The sequence below is a fragment of the Buceros rhinoceros genome, unplaced genomic scaffold, assembly GCF_000710305.1.
Source record: "Buceros rhinoceros silvestris isolate BGI_N320 unplaced genomic scaffold, ASM71030v1 scaffold17900, whole genome shotgun sequence".
NCBI classification, from domain to species: Eukaryota; Metazoa; Chordata; class Aves; order Bucerotiformes; family Bucerotidae; genus Buceros; species Buceros rhinoceros.
The window spans coordinates 224-18,378 of record NW_010388063.1 but is presented as its reverse complement, the minus strand read 5'-3'; the positions used below and the strand labels follow the sequence as shown (position 1 = coordinate 18,378).

The 18,155-nt window shown below is 41.2% G+C and overlaps 1 protein-coding gene across 1 annotated transcript; it reads left to right on the top strand.

Moving 5' to 3' along the window:
• Positions 1–1,689: 1,689 nt before the first annotated feature.
• On the top strand, positions 1,690–16,897 carry CLPX (caseinolytic mitochondrial matrix peptidase chaperone subunit). Its single transcript, XM_010144702.1, has 13 exons — positions 1,690–1,846; positions 3,341–3,455; positions 7,625–7,779; positions 8,580–8,739; positions 9,921–9,962; positions 11,076–11,252; positions 12,102–12,266; positions 12,611–12,699; positions 13,234–13,398; positions 13,749–14,048; positions 14,883–14,975; positions 15,225–15,331; positions 16,423–16,897. The coding sequence occupies exons 6-13, from the start codon at positions 11,129–11,131 to the stop codon at positions 16,511–16,513; spliced, it is 1,134 nt and encodes a 377-aa protein (XP_010143004.1). The 5' UTR covers positions 1,690–1,846; positions 3,341–3,455; positions 7,625–7,779; positions 8,580–8,739; positions 9,921–9,962; positions 11,076–11,128; the 3' UTR covers positions 16,514–16,897.
• Positions 16,898–18,155: the final 1,258 nt, after the last annotated feature.

Sequence of the window (18,155 nt, the reverse complement as noted above, 5' to 3'; positions counted from 1 at the left end):
TCAGCAGGTGTAGCAAGGGGAGTTTAATGTTCTCAGAAGTCTCCCGGAGTTAATTTAACAGCAACAAAAGCCTTACAGTGTGGGTGTCATGTGGCTGGCTAGCTGTCAAACACTGGAGCTAAAGCCCCACAGTGTTTCTGATCAATAGATGGGCACAGTCAGTAACGTGGCGCTTCACCAGCTCAGCGCTTGGCACTGGGATAGTTTCATAGTTCATCCCATACTGGTTTTAATGCATTTTCTGTGTCACAGGGGCCCTCTCAATTAAAATCTTTACTTCACATGCAGTGCTTAGTGGTAAAGTGCTTGAGTTTCTATTAGTGCTTCATTTCTCCATGGGCCGGACCATTTGTTGCAGAAAGTGGTGTGACGTTGGCTTTGAGTCTGGTGATTTGGTGGTGTTAACTTTGTTACAGGGTCTTTTCTCAGTTCCCTTCAGAAGTGATAAGTCTTGGTAAAGGAATCATCTATGAGGAATAAACCCCCGAGAGAGGGAATTAATGCAGAACAGCTACTGTGTTGTGATTGCTTACCACAGCATATTCCCTACTGGCTGTGACTTTGCAGAAGCCTGGGAGAGTTTCCTGGTAAATTTAGGCTCATCCATAATGCTTTTCTTTATTTTTCTGTTTTTCTGTTACAGTGGCAAGGTAAATTCTCTTAAATCTCCTGTTTCAGCTAAGATTCTAGCTCTTGGCTGTCACTGTTACCTCTTTTAGAGCGAACAAACTGAAATTCCCATGCTGTTCTCATGGTTTTATTCTTTTTTTAGAAGAGTTTTGGGAGTTTTCTATAGGATTCTCTAACAGTAAACCGATGCATGATCAGCAAGTTTTTTATTGTTGTTGTTGCCATGTAGCTCTTCTATCGGTAAGTCACAGAGTTCTCATCAAAACCAGATAGCAAGTGAGAAGCTTTAAATGAGATGAATTCCAGGCTCTTGCTTGTGTTGAGAGATGTTGAAATCACAGGCATGACTTATGTTGACTCATGTCGGACGTCCTCATGAAGTGTAACCCTACTCGCTGCTGCGAGAGGAGGAAAAGGCTGTTTAGTTTCTCCATGAGTCTTCTGGGCTTTTCTGTGTTGACAGTAAGCTGTTTGAACAAAGTTAAGGTGACGCTGAATTTACTTGTGCCTGTCTGTCTGCACGTGCCAAGCAGGACACTGTCCCTTTCAGTGTGCTTTCCTTTATTGTCAGGCAGTTCCTGGAAGCTAGTTTTTAGTAGAGTTCACAAGGGAAAGCCAAATCCAGACGTGCAGTCCGTGAGTCTGAGATGCGGCTTTAGTGATTTTTATGTTACAAGGAGACATTTCAAAGGTCTCTCTTATTTCAGGGCTTGAGTTATTTCACAATAAGAACTGGATGTTGGTTGTATTTATTCTGAGAATTGGTTTCATAACTGGGATGTTTCATTTCATGACACAATGGGACTCTCAAATGTCTGTCCTGGAGTTACTTCTGGGTCATTTTTGGATGATCCAGGCAGCTTGTAATGAGATAAATGTTAAGGTGGTAAAGTGGATTTATTTTGGATAACAGAAATTTGGGTGTTCAGAGGTGAATTCTGTTGCTGAAACCTTTCAGCTCTATTTAATGTAAATAAATTCTGGGGTTTGGTGGCATTGGGATTAGAATTACAGTGGTTTTAATGTTTAATTTTCATGTTTTCATTTTATTTTAGGTATTACTTGTGGTCGTACCCGCATCCCTGTTTTAGGAAAGCTTGGGACTTTTGAAACTTGTTCCCTAAGACGAATTCCTCTTAGAAACTTTTCAGAAACACCAGCCTATTTTGCTTCAAAGGATGGTGCGAGCAAGGATGCTTCTGGAGAGGGAAGCAAGGTAATAATGCATTCAGTTTTTCAGCAGTTCATAGAAAATGTTCCTTAAATGGTTTTAGTAGATTTTTTTCCTTGCTTAAAATTAGAATCTCAACATTTTTGCTAACTTTTGACATTTCTTGTCCTTCAAATTACTACAGTGAAGAAAACATGGGCTCTATTGTGAATTTATTAGCAGACAAATCCTATAAACATCCCATGATACTTTTCCCAGTTTCATAAATATTTTTGCCCAGTGTAAAGGGATGCTTGAAAACCTTGTAGAATGTTATAAATCCACAACAGGTTTCAGGACCTCTGGAAAGAGTAGTAATCGAACTATTGTCCTTGCAAAGTAGCTGCTCCCAAGCAGCCTTTTAAAAAGTAAGTCTATTTTAAGATGTATTTTGTTTCGGCACTGGTTTGGTAGTTTTATTAAGCAAGACAAGTTGGGGAGGAGACTGGGTTTAGTCTTGTAGTAAATTGTAGCCTATATTCATCCTGGTCTGTCTCTATAATTATAGTTAATAAACAGCTTCTTCAGATAAATGATTACCTGAGAATAAAACTGCTCTTTAGTCGGCAAATAGGATTTTGAGAGTTCACAGGCAATAGCTTTGTCTTAGTGTGGCGTTGTTGTTATGACACCTGAGGGATTGTCCAGACGACATGGGTGTATTCTGAGGGGCCAGATTAAACTTCTTTTAAAAAGAAAGAAGGAAGATAAAATAAGTTTAATAGCCTTTTTGTAATTGAGAAAGGTTGTGAGGAGAAATGAGTTTAAAAAAAAAAAAAAAGTGGGGAGCTGCCTTAGAGGAAGAGACATCTTTGCTGTTTCCTAAAATATAATGGCTTTTATTATTAATCAAAGTACAAAGGCATAGAATGGACAGAGATTTAAATAATGTTAACCTTGAGCACTGCTAAGCAGGGTAACAGAGAAAGACAAGTAGGACTCTGTCAGGGAGCACTGCCTTAAAAGTAAAAAAAAAATATTTCCAAGCAATTTATGTCTGAGATGCTTGTTTTATAGGCCATATCTACCCTACGGCCATCTGCCAGCATAGCTACAGCTGTCAAGGACATGAGAAGAGTTGTGGCTTCAGAAACCCTTAGAATCAACACAGTTGCGATAATGAAATTGCTCTCTCTCTAAGTATGGTTTGTCTTCTTCTCTGGGGTGAGAATAAATGATACTGAAATACACTATTAAAGCATTCGTGACGCCATTTAGCTTGTTAGTGCTGTAGTGCCGGTTAAGCAGTTCTGATTTAGATATGGGATGCCTCTTCCATGGGTGTCCAAAACTGGCAGAGTTGGGAACTGCAGCTTAAAAACGTTTATATTGTGTTGATCTGAGTTTTCAAAGCCTTTAAAAAGCCCTGACAGTAGTTATTTTGTCATTCAGCTGTTGCAGTGTTCAAATTACTGGGTTCCATAAACACATTGTTAAATGCCTGATGTTAAAAATGCTCCTTTGTTTGGGGCTAATTGTCTGGAAATCTTTTTTTAGAAGTCTGTTGGTGAGGGGGGTGGTAAAAAGTCAAGCTCTGGAAGCTCTGGGAAAGGAGGGAACCAGCTGCGCTGCCCGAAGTGTGGTGACTTGTGCACGCACGTGGAGACCTTCGTGTGTAAGTTCTAATAAATACTTTCTTTTTTCAACTAGACACAGATGTGACTGTATTTGTAACCTAATGTCGTCCTGATAGCGAAGTTTTAGCCTACCTAATTAATGCAGTGTCCAAGATTTTGTTACATTTAGTTTGGCCATGTTGGCATAAACACGTGTTGTCTCTGTGGATATGTTGATGTAATTTCCTGTGATGTGTGGTGCGACAGAATATGGCAGTGGAATTCAGACCACAACTGTGAAAACACAGTTTTAAAGTAGTTTGGTATTATGTGGCATAAAATGTAACAGTTCAACCACTGCTAGTTCTTTCTGTCCGTTATATAAATAGAGACATATATATATGTACATTTGTAACGTCTGCCAATAAAACGTTACTCCTGCCTGTGCTATGACCAAAGTGCTTATCCAGCAGTGGAATTGGCATATGACAGCTTTCTAGACTGGTCTTCTGTGGCGACGTCCCATCCAGAATACCTTCCCAGAGTCCAAACAGAACATCCAAAATGTGTCAGACACCTAGTGTCCAGCAGCAGTAGCTGGTTTTTGGAAGTGCAGTCCAAATTAATGCCACTGATGTGTTAGGTTCTATCAAACTGGAAGACATTTCTCCAGTTCTCTAATGAGACCAGCCTAGAAAGTAGTTGTCAGAAAGCAAATACCCATTGTTGGCTGGCAGAGCTCAAGAGGGAAGTATCAAGACATAATCAGAGTGGTGCACTAAGAAGCTTATGACAAGGTCAGCTTAAACCTGTTCGACAGTTGTTATATCACTTGGTGGAAATAGCAAGTATGTGTGCTATTGTTTGCTGCTATTCATATAAAATCTTATTTAATAAAGTTATCAAATATCGTGAATCACAAGACAGTTCTATAATAATATTATATTTATGTTAGATGAAAGGATCAGTCCTCAGCTACTTTTTTTTGAGAAATAATAAGCCTTTTTTTATGTTTGAAACTATAGACAACAAGGTTTTCTGAAAAATCTGACAACTGTTTGATGGAACTAGGAATACACTCCTGTGTGGTGTTCAGTATGTCGGCCTCTCCCTGGACTAGGTAGTTCAGGGCAGTGGAAGGATTTTCAACCTCATTTACCTTCTTATCAGATGATCCATGAGTAGACAGGGACATTTTGAAGCTCTTTCACTTCACTGGAGTGTTTGCTCCCATTGTACTGAAGTTAGTGCTTTTATCTGGAAATACCATTCAGCATTGCCTTGTTTCCCTGGAAAGCAGAGATGTGATTGACTATATTGTCAGTGTCACTGGAAACTTTCTTAGGAAGAATGCACAAAAGCTAATAAAGTAGTCTGCCCTATTCTGCCCCAAAGGAGCGGGTTGCAGGTTGTATTAAATATGCTGTAACTTGATTTTTCAGATAAGCCTTTGATGTTGCTTAGTTGGGAAAAGTGATAAACTTACTCAGTTCTGGCTTGAATTACAGACCTGCGGAGCCTTAAGTAAATAACCAAAGGCAAAGGAAAATATGCAATTAGCTTTTGTTTTGGTTTTTAAATACTAGGTTTTTCAGTCATTTTCAGAGAAGCAGGAAAACAAAATACTGAATAAAAGCCACATTTATTAGTAAATTAGTTGCTGTAGAGAGGCAGTGTGATAGACTGGGTGTCTGGAGTTTGTTTTAACGGGGCTTCACTTTGTATCTGCAGATCTTGCACAAAGATCTGCTTTGCTGTGGTTTTCCAGTAATTAACAGTTCAGGAAGAATATGACACAAACCAAAGGGAATTTTGCAGTGATACTTTCTCAGCAGTTCCCGTATTGCTTTGGGTTGTAAGCCTCAGTCAGCAGGGTTTTGTGATCAGTGAAATAAGAAGCGAGCCTTGGCTATAGGGTGAAATCCAATAGCTATCAAGCTGATTGACATAAGAAGCCTTATCCAGGCACTGCTTTGACTGTCTCCACCCGATGCCATCGGGTTGGCTCCAGCCTCCAAAGCAGGACTTGCCTGCCAAGGTCCGTACTTCACAGGCAGGAAGCTTCCCCGCTCTCTTTCCTGATGTCTTTTCATCCCAGACCAGTTAAAGAGTCATCCATTATCTCAACCCTACTGGTTTTTACAATTACTCCTCTGGTTGCTTTAGCTTCCTGTATGTGTTGTAAAAACCCGGCCTTTCTCTTTGGCAAGGCCAGCTTGTACAGGCTGTAGAAACTGCTTTTAAATGTAGCCTCTGTGGTAGTGTTGCCTGAATCACCACCAACACTTGCCCTGCATTTTACCACCCTAAATATTTGCAAACACCTTAATTACAGTGAGATAATTTGATGTGAAGGCTCTGTGCTCTGCTTTTATATGTTTATATATGCTTATATGATAAAGGAACATATGAAAACATATTTAAGAATAGCAAAGTTGCTTGGAGTTTTGCGTGCTGGGTTTTAGGAAGGAACGGAGTCTCTTCCGTGGGACACCCCATACATCAAAAGTTTCTCTGTGACCTCCTGGTCTTGCTGAAAATGAGGAAGATCTCCGATAGCCTTCCTCTGTGCTGCTTGGAGTAATTGATAAAAGCGTGCTCTGCAAAATAAGTGTTTTCAGGGAGCGGTGTTTTGAAGATGCGCAATAGTATTCTCACACCCTGCTCTTTATTTTCTATTTTTTTAACCATTCCTGTGGATCTATAAAGGGGGCAAGTATTCCTGTGGTTATTCCTGTTAGCTATGACTGTTAGTGTTGCGTGAGGAAGGACAAACAGCCTTGTGGCACTGTGGTCATTAAAAATATCAGAGGTGTTTTGAGTGAGCATTGGCAGAAAGTTTGGCGTTTTTCCCCTACAATATTGTTGCTAAGTAATAGTTATATGAGGAGCGCGTGCAAGTGGTTCTCCATCGCGTTCCCATCTGGCAGATAACGGTAATTGGGAGGGTTGCCAGGAGCTGTTAGACAAATTTTCTTTGGAGTAGAGTTAATAAAGCTGCGATGATCCCAGCATTAAGTGCTACATTCTTAAAACAATCTGCTGGTCTCTATTACCTGGCAGTAAGGCGTGTTTAACATTAAGAAACACCCACCCACTCCTTTTCTGCTGATGCCAGCTCTATGGAAGGCAATAGCAAGTTATAAATAAGCAGCTTGTTTGTTGCTGGAGGCTGTTAATGAAATCAGCTGGTACTACAGTGTTGAAGTCCTTTTCTAAAAACTTTTTGTGATTTCACAAGTTTTGACGTTGAAGTTTTTCATGTGGTTGTTTTGCTGCATTTACTTTGCTTTTAATACATTTACTAATATGTTTACTTTAAATCAATCCTGTTGCACGTGATTTGCATTTAGTAGTACAGTAATGTGGTCAGAAAAGATAATTTTTGAATTGCAAACTTATTCTTCTCCACTGCCTGGTTTTGACTATTGCAACAAAGGGGAAAAAAAGTACTTCTAGTTTGGAGGCTTTCGAAAGTAGTCTTTGCAGATAATGTGGTTTCTTGAGAATGAGTTCACAAAGTCAGCAGTAGGAGTATTTGACTGTTGGAATTGGAAAGAAACTTGTCCTACTCTTTGACAGTAAAAATAAGCAAAAGATCTTGCAAAACATCCAAGTCCTGCTCATCTGTTGCATCCCACAGCTGTCTCTTGTTGGGGTGAGCCCTCTGTGACGCTGCTGTGCTCTGTGTCTTGGGTGACTCGAGTATGCTCCACGGTGTTCCACCACCCATGGGATGCAGAGACCCGGAGCTGTACAGCTGCCCTTCCCTGAACCTGCTGCGTGTTGTCCTTGAGATTGGAGATTGCTTCCCTGCACTTTAGTCTGTCCTGAACCACAGGGGTTTTATTTGTCAGCTAGCTGAGAGTTAGAAACAGTTCCTGCACAATTAGAAGCCCTCGTTAACTTTGCGTAGCTCTGAGATGCTGCGTTTCCTTGTCCGAGTGTACTGCTAGTGAATACATACAAAATAGATTTTTGCTTTTTAATCCCTTGTTTGGCTGCTGCCCTGTGTTGTGACCTTTGGGGCAAATCGTATTCCCTCTGTGTCCAATTTCATAGTCCTGTAATTGCTTTTAAAACTTCTTCTTATGTGAGGTGTTGTGCAAACACAGAGGTGGCAGCACTGTCTTACAGGCGCTTGTCCTGTGTATGGTGAACACGGGCAGTTGGGTGAATGCTATCTAAGCACTTCCTCTTCCATTCCATTATAATTCTTTTTCTGCAGCTTCCACCCGTTTTGTGAAGTGTGAAAAGTGTCACCATTTCTTCGTGGTACTGTCAGAGGCAGACACAAAAAAGAGCATCATTAAAGAGCCCGAGTCAGCAGCAGAAGCTGTGAAATTGGCATTCCAGCAGAAGCCACCACCTCCACCGAAGAAGGTACCGTTCTTAAATCTCACCCTTCTGTTCTCTTGCATTGCAGCATTCTGAAATGCTTCACTTCTTAATCTGCCCCAGGTATGTGACAGAGTGATTAACAAGACAGACGATTAGCTCAAGATTAAACCTTTGAGAGCTAGGTGACTCAGAGAGCACTGATAAAGGGAACAAATGGATCCAATATAAGTAGTTGGGCTTGTTTTCCCCTGGCTTTGACTTGTGAATGAAGTCTAGTAACCCTAAAACCAGCTGTAGTGTCTTTTATTTCCTGCTGTGGCCTCATATTCTGCATCCTAATAGCAGCAGCTTCTTCCTGTAGTTGCTGAACATTTTATGTGGCCTGTTTCTGGGTGAGGACCATGGTTGATCAGCTTTTGGCAGTGATCTATCATTGTCAGTCATTCGGTTTCCCTCTCCTGAATAGTGAGGGAGCTTATTGTGTTTCTCCAGTCCTAGTGGACAGTAATGTTTTCTGAAGCTGTGTGTGGCTCTTGGGTAGACCTCTTGTAAGACATTAAATATGCTTGGAATGTCTGTTCCTCTTACAGATTTGGGTGAAAATGACACCAGGTTTAAATATTAGTAGGGGAGAACTGACAGACACAATGTGCCTGTGTAAACAGCAGTGTTAAGTTAACTTATCAACAAGAACATATTTTTGTAGTGTAGACCTTGGGATTCTGTTCCTCAGTTCTGTAATGGTTGGTTTAGACCAAAGTCCATCTTTGGCACAATACACTGGGGTGGGGGTTTGCTGCAAGATAGTTTAGAAATGTTATTAAAATTGAGTTATTTTTCAGATTTATAACTACCTCGACAAATACGTAGTTGGTCAGTGTTTTGCCAAGAAGGTGCTTTCGGTTGCTGTGTACAACCATTACAAAAGGATCTACAATAACATCCCAGCTAACCTGAGACAGCAAGCAGAAGTTGAAAAGCAGACTTCTTTAACACCAAGAGGTTCGTATGGTATTTGCTGTTTTTCTGGTCAAATAAAACTTACCATCACAGGGCTTTCACTTAAACCCAGGAAAGGTTTTATCTCAACTCTAGACATTCTGTAAGTGGAATGAGCTAGAAGAATTTCTATTAAACTTAATTTTCACACTTCTGTGATGCACTGAAAAGTAATCCAGAAGGTTTATGGTGCTGTGGGTATTGCCTACATATTACATGGGAAGCCCTTGTCACTGCCTCATGTTAGTAGGTATTTTCCTTTGACTTTATATGAGCCTCCTAAACTTCCCTTTCTAATCTCATTTACTGCTTAACAGCAAATCTTCTGCTTAATCTGCAAGCAACGGTGCAGATTAGGAAGACAATATTTTGTACAGTGCATTTGACAGACAGCTCTGTAACCTCACTTGCTCCTGTTGGCAGCGTCTGTTGCTTGCTGTAGTATTGTTCCATATCTGGCAGGTGTAGATGGAGTTACTCTTGGCAGTACTTTTGCACTGAGTAAGCGTGTCGCTATGTTGATCTAATTTATTTTTAGAGGTAAGATTAAGTTTCTGTCTCTGATTCAAAGTGTACCTTGATTTTTTTTTTTAAAGGTGTTTTTTTTTCTGTCTTGCAATAAATAGTATGCTACGCAAACAGAACCTTCTTTGTTTTTCTGAATTTGTGTCTTTTAACTGCGGGGGACATTAGTCAGTGCTGTCCTGGTAACAGTAGGAGAGTAGTCAGATACCTGGCACAAAGAAGTTCCTGACGCTCCACAGGAAGATAAAATGGTGCCCAGCCAGAGGGACTCCAGTGAGCATTTATAACAGACAGTACTTTAAATATGTGACATCTTACACTGTAACACTCAGATATAAATGCGAAAAGTTAAGGGAGCGAAGTTGTCTTACAGCCTTTTTTTTCCTCCCCTTTTATATAAGTGCCTTTAAAATTAAAGTCTAATCAGTGGTACTAGACTGTTAACTTTTTTTAGAGGAAAGCTTGCTGTCATTGTGAAAGCATGCCGGCTGGGTCTTGGGTTAATTTGGACAGCAATAAAAATGATTTCATGTGGGGATTTCTTGTTAAAAATGCATTCAAACACAGTGATGAGATGTATTCAGAAGAGGGCAAGAGGTGGAGAATTTATAAGCTTTTATAAACTTCTTTTTTATTACTGTTTTCATCCTCTCTCTTAGAATTAGAAATCAGAAGACGGGAGGATGAGTACAGATTTACAAGTAAGTGAACTCTCTCCTCATGGCCTCCTCTGCAATATCTACCCGTTTGCTAATGGGGAACAGTCTGTAGTGATCGCTAGTTTGGAATGCTGGCTGACATCCTGTTTGCTTTTCTTCTGCAAGTAAATTTAACTGATGGCATTGAGTATGTTTTGAAGAGGCAGCTAGGACTTGACTCTTTAGTTCTAGGGGGGACGCAGCTACGTTGTGAAATTCCTTTTGTGGAGCTGGTTAAATAATTATCTGTCAGTAAAATTATTCTCAGTGGACCAAGTGAAATGGAAAGGTTTTTTTCTTTGGTCTGAGGTGTGATTATATTGGTAATGCCATACAGAAATGATGTGAGGGAGATGATAAAGGCAGTTATGCAGCTCTTTTCTGCCAGGTACTTGTGCTTTGAAAAGGCTCTGTCACCTTGAACTGCAGAATACTTTTGGATTTTGGTCTGGGTGATGTTGGTTATGTTTGTTTTCAGTCCACTGAAACTCTCACTGGCTATTGAACTTCTTAGTCTAGTGTAGATCACTTTGTAATCCAAGTTGTACATCTTCAAACCAGTTTTCTTCATCTTCAAAATTCTGCCCTGTGAGCCAATTAAAACCAGTGCTCCAAAAAAAAGAAAATCCAGCTCAATCTCCATATCCATGTATAGAGACAAAACCTGTAGCAACTGACCTGAGACAAGTCTTTAAATCTTGAGAGTAGACCCGTGCATTGCTTTTGTGATGGTTATAGTATACCAGTTCTCGTATGTCTTCATTAGAGATCAGCAGTTTGGGTTTGTTTCCTCTTTTGTGTTTAAAAATAAATAAATAGTTACGAGTTAATTTGTAGGGACTGAAAATTTCTCATTTTTAGTATAGAGGAATATTTTCAGATAATCCATTGTACCACTGAAATTCTTTCCATACATGCAAATATAGGCTGGTGCAGAAATACGATTGGAACTCTTGTTTTTGTATTAGTTGTGCCATATTTCTATGGCAGTCCTGTCTGTAAACTTTTGTATGGGTGGTATTCGAGATTTGCAGAACAGAACTAACTTTTTCTGTATATTTAAGGTAATGGCAGACCTCGTCAGTGCTCACACAGTGCTCTTATTGTTCCCTCCAGAGCTACTGCAGATCGCCGGAATCAGTCCACACGGTAATGCTCTAGGAGCATCGATGCAGCAACAAATGAACCAGCAGATACCTCAGGAAAAACGGGGAGGAGAAGTACTAGATTCACCCAATGATGACATAAAACTTGAAAAAAGTAATATTTTGCTGCTTGGACCAACTGGATCAGGTATACAGCCGTGTGGGTTTTACAGGAGCCAGTTTTTTCTTAGAATTGATTGTTAATAAGTGATTTTCCCCGTTTGTGATTATTCCAATTCAGTGTCTGAAAAGCTAAACTGTGAATTCCAAACTGGGATTTTTGTGCTTGCATGCCATGGTAACAACTGAGCTAAATAGCCTTGAAAAGGAAGGAGGTCTGGTCATGTGATTGGCTTTTTTTTAATGCCTATATTATTAAAAGCTGCAAGTTTCACTAAGCTGAATAAGACATGTTTGAAGTTTCTGTGTTTTAGATGGCAAGTTAGAGTTGTTTCACCTCTGGGACAGATCAGTTACAGGGTGGGTGTGGGTTAAGAGAGAAACTACACTTGTATGTTTGTAAGCAGTGGGTCTGTTTGTGCTCAAGTGATGGCATTTCACAGATGATTTGGGAGAACATTCACTAAATATTTTAATTTTGTTTCTCCCCAACTTCAAAGCAGGAGCAGTTGGACTTTGTGCTGCACCCTGAGTGTCTGCAAAGCACTACTGATTTATTTAATCTTTAATCTACACAAGTACGTGTATTGTGGATTTTATATTGAGTATATAAAAATATATTTTTATTTTATTTGTGATACTGTGTGCATTTCAAGCTGCCTCAAATGTGTAGTGTTAGTCTAATTCAGAAATACAGCTTGCCAAGGTAAAAAATACTTTGAGAACTTGTTCCCCTGGAAAATATTCTTATATGACTATATGAACATGCTGACATCATTCAGAATATCTGGTAACGATGATTCTCTGGTAAATATTTGGTCTCGTGTGCTCTGAAGAAATGTGTGGAAGTTATAACACCCAGTTTTAATTTTGCCAGGTAAAACCTTGCTGGCTCAAACTCTAGCTAAATGCCTTGATGTACCGTTTGCTATCTGCGATTGTACTACCCTGACTCAAGCTGGCTACGTTGGTGAAGACATTGAGTCTGTCATTGCGAAACTCCTGCAAGATGCCAACTACAACGTAGAAAAAGCTCAGCAAGGTGAAGCTTAACGTGCTCCCTGAAGCTCATTCACAGCCTGTGTTCATCTTGCCTAAGTGCTCTAAACTTTGAGATCACCAGTATTCCTGTAACTTATATTCCTGTTGCATGTATCTGAATTTTAACACTTGAAATCAAAAATAGTAAACCTGAGAAGAGCTCTAGGCATATCCTGTAGCTTTTGCTCTTGTCCCTATTTGGACAAGATAGCATAGGCTTTTGTAATCTACGATAGAGAAGTAGAACAGGCTGCTGCTGTCTTAAATGATGCTCTTCCCTGTGTGTAAGTTCTTGCTTCTCTTAAAAAGTGGAGTCTTCCTTAAATCTATTTTCTGTAACTGCAGGAATTGTTTTTCTGGACGAAGTAGATAAGATTGGCAGCGTTCCTGGTATTCACCAGTTGAGGGATGTTGGAGGAGAAGGTGTTCAACAAGTAAGTGCTTCTGTGGAGTGATTTTACTTCGTGAACAGCCCATCAAATCTACTCATCATCCTGTCATATGCCAATAGCACAGGAGCCATAGTTCTTTAGTTCCTTGTTAGCCTTTGAAACCCTCATCTTTCCTCTTTACTTTCCTCATTCTTAAAAAAAAAAAATCTCAAAAACAACTTGCAGCTGCTTCATAGGAATGTTTGAATTGGAAAATGTCTTTGCAGCACTTGTATGGCAAGTTGTGTAAGGTAGGCGGGACCAGGCAATGCTTTCCATTTCGACAAAACTCATAAAGCAGTTCATTGCTAAGTGCAGCTTATTATGTGTGCGGGAGTCACGTTAAAGGAGGGGTTTGTCTATGCTTGAGTGGGATTGTTTGTCTCCGGTGGAAAACCGATTTCTTTAGACACTTGCTATAAAGGCATAAGGGATTAAAAGATTCAAGTACATCTGTGAAAGTAAGCAGTGTGGTGTGTCTTCATACGATGCTACACAATGGAATTTTATATTCCTTATTTCTTCTTTTCTTCTTAGGGCTTGTTAAAATTACTCGAAGGCACAATAGTAAACGTTCCAGAAAAGAATTCTCGTAAACTACGTGGAGAAACGGTGCAGGTTGACACAACAAACATCCTTTTTGTAGCTTCTGGTGCTTTTAATGGTCTTGACAGAATTATCAGCAGGAGGAAAAATGAAAAAGTGAGTGCAGAATGATTATCTTTGCTGTTCACAGCCCTGACTCCTAAAGGTCTTTGCTATCTTTGTAAACCCACCAAGTCTGTGGAGCACTGTTTTTCCATCTGTTACCTGGGAACCAGGGGTCAAGGCGAAGAAAGGCAGCGAAGACCAGGCCGGTGTTAGTAGGCTTCAGTAGCCCGCAGTGCTCTCTGCTTCCACAGGGAAGTTTTTAGTGTATGCAAATAGGAAAAAAGGGGGGAAAAAATCAGTCACTCCAGACTTTTTTTTTTAATGCACATGGGACATGATCTAGTTACATAAAGAAAACTTAGCTGTTATAGTTCTGTAAGTGTAATCCATTTGTTTCGCAGTATCTAGGATTTGGGACACCATCTAATATGGGAAAAGGCCGAAGGGCTGCAGCAGCAGCTGATCTTGCCAATATAAGTGGAGAGTCTGATCCCCATGAAGATATTGAAGAAAAGGATCGCTTGCTGCGTCACGTGGAAGCCAGAGATCTCATTGAATTTGGCATGATTCCGGAGTTTGTGGGACGTTTGCCCGTTGTGGTTCCTCTGCACAGCCTAGACGAGAAGACTCTTGTACGGATTCTTACTGAGCCACGGAACGCTGTGGTTCCTCAGTACCAGGCACTATTCAGCATGGATAAGGTTTGATGACTTCAGTGTTTTTGTTTATAAGTACAGTGTTAAAGCCACCTAAAATCATAAAATTGTTTAGGTTGGAAGAGACCTTTAAGTTCATCAAGTGCACCCATTCTCCCAGCACTGCCAGGTCCTCACTGACCCTCAGCAGCACCTCCACACCGCTGGGAACCCCTCCAGGGATGGGGACTCCACCACTGCCCTGGGCAGCCTGCACCAGCCCTGCACAACCCCAACGGGGAAGAAATTGTTCCTCAGGTCTAGCCTAAACCTTCCCTGGCGCAACTGGAGGCTGTTTCCTCTTGTTCTGTCACTTCTTCCTGGGAAGAAGAGACTGACCTCCCTCCTTGCTCCACCCTCCTGTCAGGGAGTTGTGGAGAGCCAGAAGGTCTCCCTGGAGCCTCCTTTGCTCCAGGCTTGGCGCCCCCAGGTCCCTCAGCCACTCCTCAGCGCATTGTGCTCCAGATCTTGCACCAGCTCTGTTGTCCCTCTCTGGACACATTCCAGCCCCTCAATGTTCTCCTTGGAGTGTGGGGCCCAGAACTGAACCCACTGTTTGTGGTGCAGCCTCACCAGTACTGAGCACAGGGGGATGATCCCTGCCCTGGTCCTGCTGGCCATACTGAAAATAACAACTGAAATCACTTCTTCCCCCCTACATGCACCTCTTCACTCTGATAAAGAGTAAACGAACTTGTTAAAACCTGACTAGTTTAGATTGCAAAAACCGTCCTTGTGGGGCAAGTGATTGGGAATTAGTTGAGCTGCTATTCATGATAACATCCAAGTGAACATCTGCAGCCTATAATTGACTTAAACTTCCCATTTTTTGCTGTATAGTGTGAATTAAATGTAACTGAAGATGCATTGAAGGCTATCGCCAGACTGGCCCTGGACAGAAAAACTGGTGCAAGAGGTCTTCGATCTATAATGGTGAGTAACTTAAGTGTCATTGAGGAAACGAAGCTACTCGAGTTCTTGTGTATGGCCTAATTGTGGCATTTTTCAGTCAAAACCTCACTTAGTTCTGCTTTTTTTAATGGATACAGTCAGTCTCTTTCTGAGCTGTGGGTATTCAGAGCTGTGCCCAGAAAACCCTGTAGCTCTGCAAATCACTCGCTAACCATACTGTTACGGAGAAGAGGGCACACGGAAATATTTTCTCCCTCTATTTTCTTGTAGGAAAAGCTGTTGCTGGAGCCCATGTTTGAAGTGCCCAATTCTGACATTGTATGTGTGGAAGTGGACAAAGATGTTGTAGAAGGCAAAAAAGAGCCAGGATACATTAGGTAAAACCATAACAAGCATCAGAACAGACGAGTAATTGAGGTAGACAGGTATTTTTGGTTGTTTGCTCTGGGAACAAGTATATAAACACAAAGCCATGCACACAACCCGGGAAGGATCCACTTCGCTCTATCCTGTACACAGCTGCATTAGTGCCTGTTCTGTCCAGAGACTCTGGGTTTGTATCACTTTAGTTTTTAATTAGAAATTTAAAAATAAACTTACAAAGTTACTCTAAGCCTTTGTGTGTGTGTGTACCTGTGGAAAGGCAAGTAAATTGTAAACATTGTAAGTTAACAGCCAAAATCTGCAGTTTGATTGTGACTGCACTGACCTATCTGAGACAGAACTTTTTCCTTCCTCCTCCTCCTCCTTCCTGCGACTGAGGTAGTTTGTTTTTACGCAAGCCCCAGGCTGCTGCCGTTTTCTTTTCTGTGGCTCTTGCAGCAGTGGAGAGCCACAAAGGCACACCTCTGCATTTGCTGAACTCCTGCTAAAATAATTTAACATTGTGTTACAGTGATGATGTCATGGAATGCTGAAAGCTTTGGGCAAATCTGGATTTAAAGAACAACAAATTTTCATTTTAGTGAACAAAGGATGGAGTTCAGAGGGAATGGGTCACATTGAAAACACAGGGCTGAAATTTAAGAACTCAGGCTTGGTTTTCCCCCAGACAATGTTTTCAGTGACTTTCTCCACGAAGGTAGAAGCTTTGCATCCATCTGGGTCTGCTGGCGCCTGGCTCAGCCCAGCGGGTGTCTCAGAGGGGGCGGCTGGGGTGGAAAGGGTTACACTTACACTGGTGGTTGCTTGAAGTGAGTGTATAGAACTCCAGCCTTGGTGTTTGCTGGAAGTGGGAAGTGTTCTGATTAAATCAAATGACCTAACTGAATTCAGCAGCCTTTTGATTGTCAGTGGTGGGTCTGCAAAGCTGCACAGCACGGCTTGTAGACCAGAAGGTCGCTTGGCAGATGGGTACTGCTCAGGGTGTTGGTCACTGGGGTGCTTCATGGGTGACGGGCTTTACCAGAACTGTCTCCGCTCTTGTCCTCCATTTCTAAAGTGTCTCATCAGTTCGTTTTAATTATAGGGCTCCCACTAAAGATTCATCTGAAGAAGAGTATGACTCTGGCGTTGAGGAGGAAGGCTGGCCTCGGCAAGCAGATGCTGCACACCATTAAATACTGTCCGAACGCTCACCCGTGTAAAGCACACTTGGTTACTTCCATACGATTGCCTCTGGCTTCAGGCTGATCCTACAGGCGTTGGATCTCTCTTGGCTTTGATACGTGATGAGGAACTTCCCTAAATAAATCAGATCATGTATTTTCCTGCAACATCACGTTGATTTGATGGACATTGTGTGGACTCGGCATAATGTTCAAATATGAATTGTATATTACACTTGTTTGATTAAAATGTATAGCAAATACAGCAGCACCTGGATTGCTCTTCCTAGAACCTCAGCCAGCCGCACGGGTGCTGCCTATAGTTAGATTTTACAATAACGCTACTCTACAAATGGCAGATCAAGATTAATAATCAGTAGAGGGTGAATAAACTATTAGCTCCTCGTACGACACGCAGCGGGGGTTACGTGGAGGTCAGTGTTAGATTTCTGCTGGCGTTCGAAGCCCGGCGGGTGCTGGAGTGACTTGTTACAGTGGTGGGGGGAGGAAGCCCTGGTGACAGGGTTGTGGAGAAACTGGGACACACTTTGTGACGCTGCTGGGAGATTGTTACGGTCGTTTGAATGCAATATGAAATAATGTCCTTTGCTTCACCTCGCCATCAGGAGGGAGCACGAGACCTCGCGAACGCTGCAGGAGAAGGTGAAGGCAGCAATTTGCTCTGTTCCCCTGAGGGATAAACAGGCTGTCCAGGCAGCGGTAAGCCACCGGAATTGGGACGAGAAGTCGACGTAAATTTTTAAATGTTAATGTTCTGATATAGTACATTTTGTTTAACGTATTGGAACGATCATGCATCAATTTTTTGGTGCCAGGTATTTGCCCAACCTATCTTATAATGTTAAGAGCTGACAGAAGTAAATGTATCATATTTTTGATGTAATCGGTAGCGATTATTCACATGACACAGCGCTTTAAGTTATACGCTCAGTGCTCATCTTGTGGTGGTGTCTTTCTTTTTTTAAGTCTCACTCCCTCTTCTGTTCTGCAACCAAAACTAATCCAATCCTTTAGGAAGGTCTTTGTAAAAACTCTAAAGGACCTGTTTTTGATTTATTTCAGGAGTTAAAACTGTCGCGTTTCTGTCCTTTGGTGATACATGGACTTAAGTTTTCCTGACCTTCTTTTCCTTCTAAAATTTTAATTCACACTATTTAAATAAAACTTTAATCTTTCATTTCAGTCTAGTGAATGTTTTAGGGCAGGAAAAGCTACCGCAGCTGTGGTGACCCTGGTTTTGTTGTTAATTTTTGTCATGTATATTTTCTGTAATACTTGTGTTCTTCCCTAGAAGCAGTGTGCCATGCAGCTGTAGCCAGGTGCAACAGATAATTCCCTTAGGTTTTCAGGTTTTTTCAGGTTAAATGACCCACTGATGGTTCAGGAAAAGCTGTGTTTGGAGTGGAGGACATTTCTAGAAGTCCCCTCAAAATGGGCATCTGTGGTGAACCATCTGTGACTGCATCCTCACTTTCCTTTTTGTAGTGGAAAAATTTTGATTCTGAATCCTTTAATTGGAATCCTTTTTTAAATGGATTAAAAACCCCTGCATTTTCGGTGAAACCGTTGAACAACTTAGTTTTGAAAGTTGTTTGGGATTCTGTAACCAAGAACTGTTTTTAAGGCAACACAA

Bases quoted from the DNA above. Each gene is read 5' to 3' on its own strand.
- CLPX (XM_010144702.1), top strand. From the start codon at position 11,129: ATGCAGCAACAAATGAACCAGCAGATACCTCAGGAAAAACGGGGAGGA. The intron at 11,253-12,101 runs GTATACAGCCGT...TAATTTTGCCAG, and splicing joins GCTTGGACCAACTGGATCAG to GTAAAACCTTGCTGGCTCAA. The intron at 14,976-15,224 runs GTGAGTAACTTA...ATTTTCTTGTAG, and splicing joins GAGGTCTTCGATCTATAATG to GAAAAGCTGTTGCTGGAGCC.